Source organism: Carassius carassius, chromosome 18 (genome assembly GCF_963082965.1).
Source record: "Carassius carassius chromosome 18, fCarCar2.1, whole genome shotgun sequence".
Classification (NCBI taxonomy): Eukaryota; Metazoa; Chordata; class Actinopteri; order Cypriniformes; family Cyprinidae; genus Carassius; species Carassius carassius.
The window spans coordinates 1,447,501-1,456,463 of NC_081772.1; the positions used below are offsets into that span (position 1 = coordinate 1,447,501).

The 8,963-nt window shown below is 36.4% G+C and overlaps 1 protein-coding gene across 1 annotated transcript in view; it reads right to left on the reverse strand.

The window, feature by feature from the left end:
* Positions 1–8,378, reverse strand: part of si:ch211-221n20.8 (uncharacterized protein LOC100034409 homolog) — a 12,225-nt gene extending 3,847 nt beyond the window's left edge. The window contains exons 1-14 of the mRNA XM_059497875.1: positions 8,297–8,378; positions 7,635–7,749; positions 7,023–7,083; positions 6,701–6,826; positions 5,968–6,108; positions 4,726–4,851; positions 4,434–4,556; positions 3,933–4,055; positions 3,718–3,840; positions 2,027–2,149; positions 1,801–1,923; positions 609–734; positions 275–400; positions 96–188 (exon numbers count right to left, since the gene is read on the reverse strand). Coding sequence (XP_059353858.1) covers positions 96–188; positions 275–400; positions 609–734; positions 1,801–1,923; positions 2,027–2,149; positions 3,718–3,840; positions 3,933–4,055; positions 4,434–4,556; positions 4,726–4,851; positions 5,968–6,108; positions 6,701–6,826; positions 7,023–7,083; positions 7,635–7,748 — 1,528 coding nt within the window. The 5' untranslated portion in view covers position 7,749; positions 8,297–8,378. The remainder of the gene's footprint in view (positions 1–95; positions 189–274; positions 401–608; positions 735–1,800; positions 1,924–2,026; positions 2,150–3,717; positions 3,841–3,932; positions 4,056–4,433; positions 4,557–4,725; positions 4,852–5,967; positions 6,109–6,700; positions 6,827–7,022; positions 7,084–7,634; positions 7,750–8,296) is intronic.
* Positions 8,379–8,963: the final 585 nt, after the last annotated feature.

Sequence of the window (8,963 nt, forward strand, 5' to 3'; positions counted from 1 at the left end):
TATGATATTAGCATAATATTAATAATAATAATAAAAAGTGAAAAAAATCACATCCTATTTTATTCTGCATTAAACTCAATCACACGACACATTACCCGAACATCCTGGTCCAGGATATCCTGCCGGACAGTCGCAGGTGTTCGGAGCGACACACACTCCAGAGTTCAGACAGGCAGGTTCACACAGCGCTGGAATAATGATGTACGGCTGTGAGGAGGGTGTTCTGGATGATCTAGAGTCATTGTGTCAGTGTGTGTGAACAGCTGTGACTCACGATGGCATTTAGTTGGGTCGTCTTTACGCAACTCAAAGCCAGAGCGACAGCTGCAATTAAAACCGCCAGCGTGATTCACACACACCTGCTCACAGCCGCCTTTAAAACTCACACACTCGTCCACATCTGCAGATAGAGACAGAAAAAAGAAGTTACTCAGTATTTGAAAATAATAATAGTTATTCAAAATATTGTTTTTATTTTATTAAATTAAAAAAAAATATTTTGTTGATAATTGATATACAGATATAAAGTCACACCAAACTATTTTATGCAATTCTTGTGGATCATATATTGGATAATATGAACCAGTCAATAGTTTTTTGTGTTTTACCGATGCAGGTTCTTTGGTCTGCACTGAGCTCCCATCCTACTCTGCAGCTGCAAAGGATGCGACCCTCAGCACCCAACGAGCAGGTATGATCACATCCACCGTTCCTCAAGGCACATGAGGTCACATCTGCCAAAAGAGGGATGCACACATATGCATGCATTTAATTAATGGAAAATGTATACATTAAACAGATGTACAATGCATGCATTAGGCAGGTGGAAAATGCAGGCATGCAAAAGATAGAAAGTGCATGGATGCAACAAATACAAAATGCATGAATGCAAAAGATCAGGAATGCAGGCATGCAAAGGACAGAAAAAGCATGAATGCAACATATAAAAAAATGCATCCATGAAAAGGATAGAAAATGCATACATGCATCATATAGAAAATGCATCCATGGAACAGATAGATAATGCATGCATGCAACAGATAGAAAATGCATCCATGAAAAGAATTGAAAATGCATGCATGCAACAGATAGAACATGCATCCATGAAAAGGATTGAAAATGCATGCATGCAACAGATAAAAAAAAGCATCCATGCAAAGGATAGAAAATGCATGCATGCAACAGATAGAAAATGCATTTTAATCCTTTTCATGAATGAATTTTCTATCTGTTGCATGCATGCATTTTCTATCCTTTGCATGGATGCTTTTTCTATCTGTTGCATGCATGCATTTTCAATCCTTTTCTTGGATGCATTTTCTATCTGTTGCATGCATGCATTTACAATCCTTTTCGTGGGTGCATTTTCTATCTGTTGCATACATGCATTTTCTACCGTTTTCATGGATGCATGCAACAGATAGAAAAAGCATCCATGCAAACTGCAAAGGATAGAAAGCGAATGCATGCAACCGATAGAAAATGCATCAATGAAAAGGATAGAAAATGCATGCATGCAACAGATAGAAAAAGCATCCATGCAACGGATAGAAAATGCATGCATGCAACAGATAGAAAATGTATTCATGAAAAGAATAGAAAATGCATGCATGCAACGGATAGAAAAATCATCCATGCAAACTGCAAAGGATAGAAAATGCATGCATGCAACAGATAAACAATTCATGAAAGGATGGGAAAAGGATTTTCTTAAATTCTTTTAGTGAAAGAGTTACTTATTAAAGTTATTCATGCAAAACAATAAAAACATAGTTTACAACACACAAACACATTACTTACTGACACAGGTGGTTTTGCGGTGGTCCAGCAGCAGAGGGAAGGGACAGTGACATTCGTGACCACCTGGTGTGTTTGTGCACTCGTGAGAACAGCCTCCATTCTGTAGTTTACACTCATCTATGTCTATAAAACACACACTCACAGAGCTGTGAATGAGAGAAAATCCACTCTAGAACAGAACACAGACTCTTTAAATGGCCATAATTTGAGCTGAAAGCGCACTGACCCACACAGCTGCGTCCGTCAATGTGCAGCTGATATCCGCGTCGACACGAGCAGAGAAACGAACCCGCTGTGTTTGTGCAGGTCTGTTCACACATGTCATTACTGCTCACACACTCGTCCACATCTACACAAAGACACACACACACACACAACTGCAACCATTATTTATTTTTCACTATGCAGTGGTTAACCATCCAAAAATATGTTGCACATGTTTTTTTGTAATTCACAATATACAGGTAGACGTCATGTTAATAAATTACATTAAATCAAATAAATATTTCAATGATTTAAATCCAACTGAAGTGCAGAATTCAGTTAAACTGAATCGAATACCACGACAGAGGTGCCCTTGAGCAAGGCACCGAACCCCAACTGCTCCGTGTGTGTGTTTACAGTGTGTGTGTGTTCACAGTGTGTGTGTGTTCACTGCTATGTGTGTACACTTTTGATAAGTTAAATGCAGAGTACAAATTATTAAGAGACATGCCACTTCCTCAATCCTCAATACAACTATATAAGGAAAACCCGTAACGGCAAAGATGGCGGTTGTATGCACAAGTCCCGCCCCTCCCGCTGGAAAGCCAATCATCTGCGTTTAACAGTCAAGCGGGGAAACATTTAAGCCTATCATCTGGTTCTACTGACGTATGCGCACAGTTTAGGAACCCTTGCGCATGTGTAGTAAAGCTATAACCTGTGGGAAAAAGGCGTTTTAAACCTTATTTTGGGGCAAAGTCATAAAAAAATTTCACGGATTTTTATCATATTTTACTGCTGTTTCTATACATGCTGTTTTTATGTCCCGGTGACCAGGGAAAGTGCAGTTCTGACTCTCTGCACATTCATTTAGATAGGAGCTGGTCTTGTTATTCTGAAATAGCTGCCCGGAGGCGTTGCCAAGATGACAGCAGAGTGGCACGACTTGCCTGAAAGGACTTTGATTATACTGAATTTAATACAGTTAAACTAAACTGAACTGAATGGAACTAACACGAATTAATATAAACTGTAGCTGAACTAAAATTTTGTAAATTCAACAAAATTCAACCACAACAGAAATTAACTGCATTGAACCAAGTAAAAAAAATAAAATGAATGAACCTGAATATATATGGAAAAACTTACAAATCAGACTGAAGTGAACCACACTAAAAGTGAATCACACTGAAGTGAATCACATTAAAGCGAATCACACTGAAGTGAATCACACTGAAGCAAATCACAATGAAGTGAAACACTCTGAAGTGAATCACATTGAAGTGAATCACACTGAAGTGAATCACACTGAAGTGAATCACAATGAAGTGAATCACACCGAAGTGAATCACACTGAAGTGAATCACACTGAAGTGAATCACATTGAAGTGAATCACAATGAATTGAATCACACTGAAGTGAATCACACTGAAGTGAATCACACCTAAGTGAATCACAATGAAGTGAATCACACCGAAGTGAATCACACTGAAGTGAATCACACTGAAGTGACTCACATTAAAGTGAATCACACTGAAGTGAATCACACTGAAGTGAATCACACCAAAGCGAATCACACCGAGGCGAATCACAATGAAATGAATCACATTGAAATGAATCACACTGAAGTGAAACACACTGAAGTGAATCACACTGAAGTGAATCACATTAAAGTGAATCACACTGAAGTGAGTGTATTGTGTGAGTGTGTACCTGTGCAGTTGTGCAGATCTGCAGTTATTGCGTATCCAGGGCTGCAGACGCAGCTGTACGTTCCCGGCTGATTCATGCAGTCGTGTTCACAGAGTCTGTTATCCTGAGTGCATTCATCCACATCTGAGCAAACCACAGACACAAGCATTATCATCATCATCATCATCATCATCATCACCGCATTCAGACTGCATGGATCGGGATCTCAGACTGACCGAAGCAGGAGTGTCCGTCTCCGCTGTATCCCTGAAGACACTGGCAGAAATACGAGCCGATGATGTTCCCACAGCGAGCGTTAACGTCACAGCCGTGATCCCCGGACAAACACTCGTTTATGTCTGCATGCACACATCAGTAATCCACTTATTTTAGTATCACTAAGATACTATTAGACTTTGGATTAAGCGTTACATGGCATTAAAGGCATTATAGCAAGAATTCCCAAATGTTTTTGTCAACTGATCCCCTTTGACTTTTCAACACATATACAGTCCACACACAAATGCGTATATATATATATATATATATATATATATATATATATAATATATAATATTATTAAAAATTGTACATTAACAATTTAATAGATTTCAATAATTCACATGTTCGTAGTTCTCTCATGTTGGTAAATGCAGGCATACAAATAAAAACCGTAATAATTCTAATAATGAACTATGCATTAGATGTAAGTGTGTGTCTGTGTGTATGTCACTCACCTGTGCAGTGTGTGCCGTTGCCACGGTAACCGCGCCGACACACACACCTGTAACTGCCCAGTGTGTTCTCACACTCGCCTCGGCCGACACACACAAGCGGCTCCTCCACACACTCGTCCACATCTGAGAACAACAACATCATCGTCTCTTCATTGCATCTCTCTTAAGGTGAATTACACACTCTGTGATTTCTCTTTATCATAACATCTGGCACTCTTGCTCGAGTCTAGGTTCAGACACAGAGCGAATGATAAAGGGTTAATACTACGATCACAGACAGACAGACTCGTACCCACACATGCGGCTCTGTGCTCTCTGAATCCAGCCTGACACACACACGTGTAGCTGCCTTCTGTATTCACACACACGTTACCCTGCTCCCTCCGGCAGCTCTCCTCGAAATTACACTCGTCAACATCTGCAGAGACACAGAAGAGTGATTAAACATGCACCTGACTCACTGGTAATGTGCAGAGGAACTGACAGATATTCAACAAATAAGGGTGAATTTTTAAAACTTAAAAACTGAAATAAAAACAGAAAATAATCTTTTAGTTTATTTTGATGTACTAAAAAAAACAAAAAAAAAGCTACACTTTTTTAACGTATTTTTAAAAAAGACAAAAACACACTACAAAATAAAAACAGAACATATAAAAACTAATTCTAAACTATTACAAAAAAAATGTCAACATGCTGTCATGAAGAATAATGAAAATATCACAATAAGCAGCTATGATATGCATTTAGAAAATCAGTGAATTTTCACTTCATGCTGACTTTAAAACTAAAATGAAAACAGAAAATACAAAATATAATAAAATAAAATAAAATAAATAATTTAAATAATTTGATTTCAGCTAGTTACTATGGAAGTATTTATCATTTTCATGGATTAACCAGATGTACTAAAATAACTTAAACACAAACTTAAACAAAAAATTATAAAACACACACACACACACACACACACACACACACACACACACATATATATATATATATATATATATATATATAAATACAAACCAAAAACAAAATTAATAAAACTAAAATGAAAACAGAAAATATAAAAACTATAAATGAATTTAAAAAAATGTATAAAAAAAACAATTGACCATATAAACTGATAAATAATAAAAATGTCATCGCATATATATATATATATATATATATATATATATATATATATATATATATATATATATATATATATATTATACTAATATATAGGGGTGCACGATAAATATCGGCCGATAATTAATGCGCATCTCGTCAGTAAAGCCGGTTCTCTAGTTAGCGGTAAATTACATCATTTACGCAGCTTGTCTCTGTGTAGTAAATGCAGCTGTATGTACAATCACAAAAATGATGGAATTTACCGCTGACTAAAGAACCGGCTTTACTGACGAGATGTGCATTAATTATCGGCCGATATTTATCATGAACCCCTACTAAGATAATTTTGGTTAGATGACTAATCAGTTAGTTTGACCATCCCTGAATGAAACACACACACAAACAGTGGACGCACCGACACAGTTGTGTCCGTGGAGCGCCAGCACGAATCCCGCCCGACACGAGCAGGTGAAAGATCCAGGTGTGTTTGTACACAAGGCTCCACTTCCACAGGCCTGCAGTCCTGTTACTGCAGCTAGCACACACTCATCTACATCTACATCACACACACAACACACACAATAACTAACTATTTATCACAGTCACAGTGTTTTAAACCTAGCTTAAAACGAAGAAGACAGCTTATATTACAATTGTTCACCCGCTTGAAAATGTACTCATTCTTAGGACATCCCAGATGTAGATGAGTTTGCTTCTTCATCAGATTTGGAGAAATGTAGCATTGCATCACTTGCTCAATGCAAGTGAATGGGTGCCGTCAGAATGAGAGTCGTATTTTAGCCAGCCCGGAAACAACGGTTTGAAGTTCAAAACATCTTAATGCTTGATTTGTGTCCTATTTTGTCTTCTTCGGATGTTGTGGATTATTCTGATGTTATTATCAGCTGTTTGGACTTTTATTCTGACGGCACCCATTCACTCACATTTAGCAAGTGATGCAATTTCTCCAAATCTGATGAAGAAACAAACTCATCTACATCTTGAATTAGTTTTTGAGTGTATTGTATCTGCTGTTCATAGTTCATTTTCTCTTTTAATTTGAAGAAAAAAGTTAAAGTTAGTTTAAGTGTTTAGGTGTGTTTCACAGGATCTTGTGTTTATATCATGTACTTGCATTGAGTGCACACCTTTACATCCCTCCGCACTCATCAGGTAACCACGGAAACAGCTGCACAGGTAGGATCCAGGTGTGTTTGTGCAGTTGGCATGGTAACCGCAAGGCCCTGGGTCGCCCTGGTGACACTCATCAACATCTGAAGGATAGGAAAATTATATTTAACATAATAATGTATTGTTTATTAATTAACGCTTTCAGTGAAGGTATACTGTTGAAGATCTCAGACTTTAATTAAAGACTTTATTTTCAGGTTTGTGTTTTCCTGTGAGGGTCAAATGTCAAATATAGGAAGAAGACATTCTCATAAGTGTGTGTGTGTGTGTGTGTGTGACCTGGTAATGAAGGTGTGTGTTTCGTATCACTCAAGTTGCCGGAGGGGAATGTAACTTCAATCTAAATGCAAACACACATTAGAGTTGATTAAAGCAAAACTAAAGCATATAACACTTTTATGTTACTTGAAATAAAACAAACATTAACTAAACTAATACAGTTTCATATATATGTGTATATATATATATATATATATGCATGTGTGTGTGTGTGTGTGTATATACACATCTCATTCATTCATTTTAATTAATTAATTAATGGCTATTTAATATTTTCATTTAATTTATCTTGATATACTAAAAATATAAATAAAAAATGGCAAAAACAAAATTACTAATACAAATTACTTAATGTTAATTATTAATAAACAAAATATTAGAATTATTGAAATAATAAAATATTATGCAAATTGTAAAGAATATTCGTAATATATTTTAAAAACTAGATTTTTGTGTAAGGACATTTTCATTACTGTAATAATATAGAATTATGGATATAAATGTGCTTAGTTGTTATGAAAACAATTAAATAGTGTATTAAAAGGTTATTGATGCATTATTTGGGTAAGTAAAAAAGCATATAAAAGGGGTGAGATCCACCCTGAATCAAACCTGGTCTGTGGTCTGTTGTGTGTCGCTGTATTTAAGAACTTCATTCTCTTCTTGTTCAGCGCTGAGAGTCACAAACAACATGAGAAACACTGACAGAAACCGCCTGAGTGCCATCCTGCAGAAGAACATCATCAGAAGCATCAAACATCTGAACAGATGCAGCACAGCAGAGTCTGAAGAGCCCATAAAACACACTTCAAAACAACAGCTCAGACAAAGAGCTCCATAAAACTGCTGCAGGTTTGGGGGTCGAGCTGATGTCAAGCCCAGACATGAAGCAGACAGTCATCATCCTTCTTTAGACACACACACACACACACACACACACACACACAAACCTTTACACATTTTATATATATATGTGTATGCATATTTGTCATGCAGACACAGTTCTGACTGTTTGGAAGTCGTGCAAACACTAATAGTTGTACACAAAAATAGTTGAGCAATCAAAAACACAGCTTACTTATACATACGTTCCGTTACATTGCATCACAAAGCTGCTGTATATACATTACAGCTGCACTCATGAAATGATTCGCACAGCATAAAGAAACGTAAGCATCGACAAAAAAAACAGCAAAGCAGGCCACACACACACAAAAAATGATTCACAATAATCTGTGTATTTAATTTATGAACGATTTCACTTTAAAACACACCTGAAATAGTTGAGATCTCGCGCAGCACACGGATCGCAGCGTGCAGATGTTGGATCAATGAACGACTCTTTGACTGACTCGGAAATCACGACTCCCGAATGAATCCTTAAGGAGTTGTTCAGAAAAGACTCGCGTGCGAATTAATACGCCGTTTTCCGTCTAAATAATATTGTGGTTTTTAACGTGAACGCTATTTTAAGGCACAAAAACACAACGAAAATTTCTTAATGACTGGTTTGGAATATTTTTATTTTTACTGATTCGTTCATTTGAATCAAATATACGCGAGTCACTCTAGCTGAGTGAAATTGATTCCATATCCTGCAATTTAACTCTTTCCTGTCCATTCAGGGACAAACTATTAGTACAATGGACATTTATAAGGTGCAACAAGAACAAAGTATTGTAACTTGTTGATGTAAAAGCACCTTCACCATCAGTTTATAAATGACTGTAAATAGTGAATCTATTTTGGTGTTTTATATTGTTTAAATGTTTTTTCTACATTTAAACATTGTTTAAATCTTATATAAGTAAAAGCAATGAAAGGAATATTATCGTATTTTAATATATATACTCACTGTATACAATCTGAATATCTATCTACCAAATATATATATGAATATCTATCAAATATTTATCAGAAAATATATCAAACATGTATCTG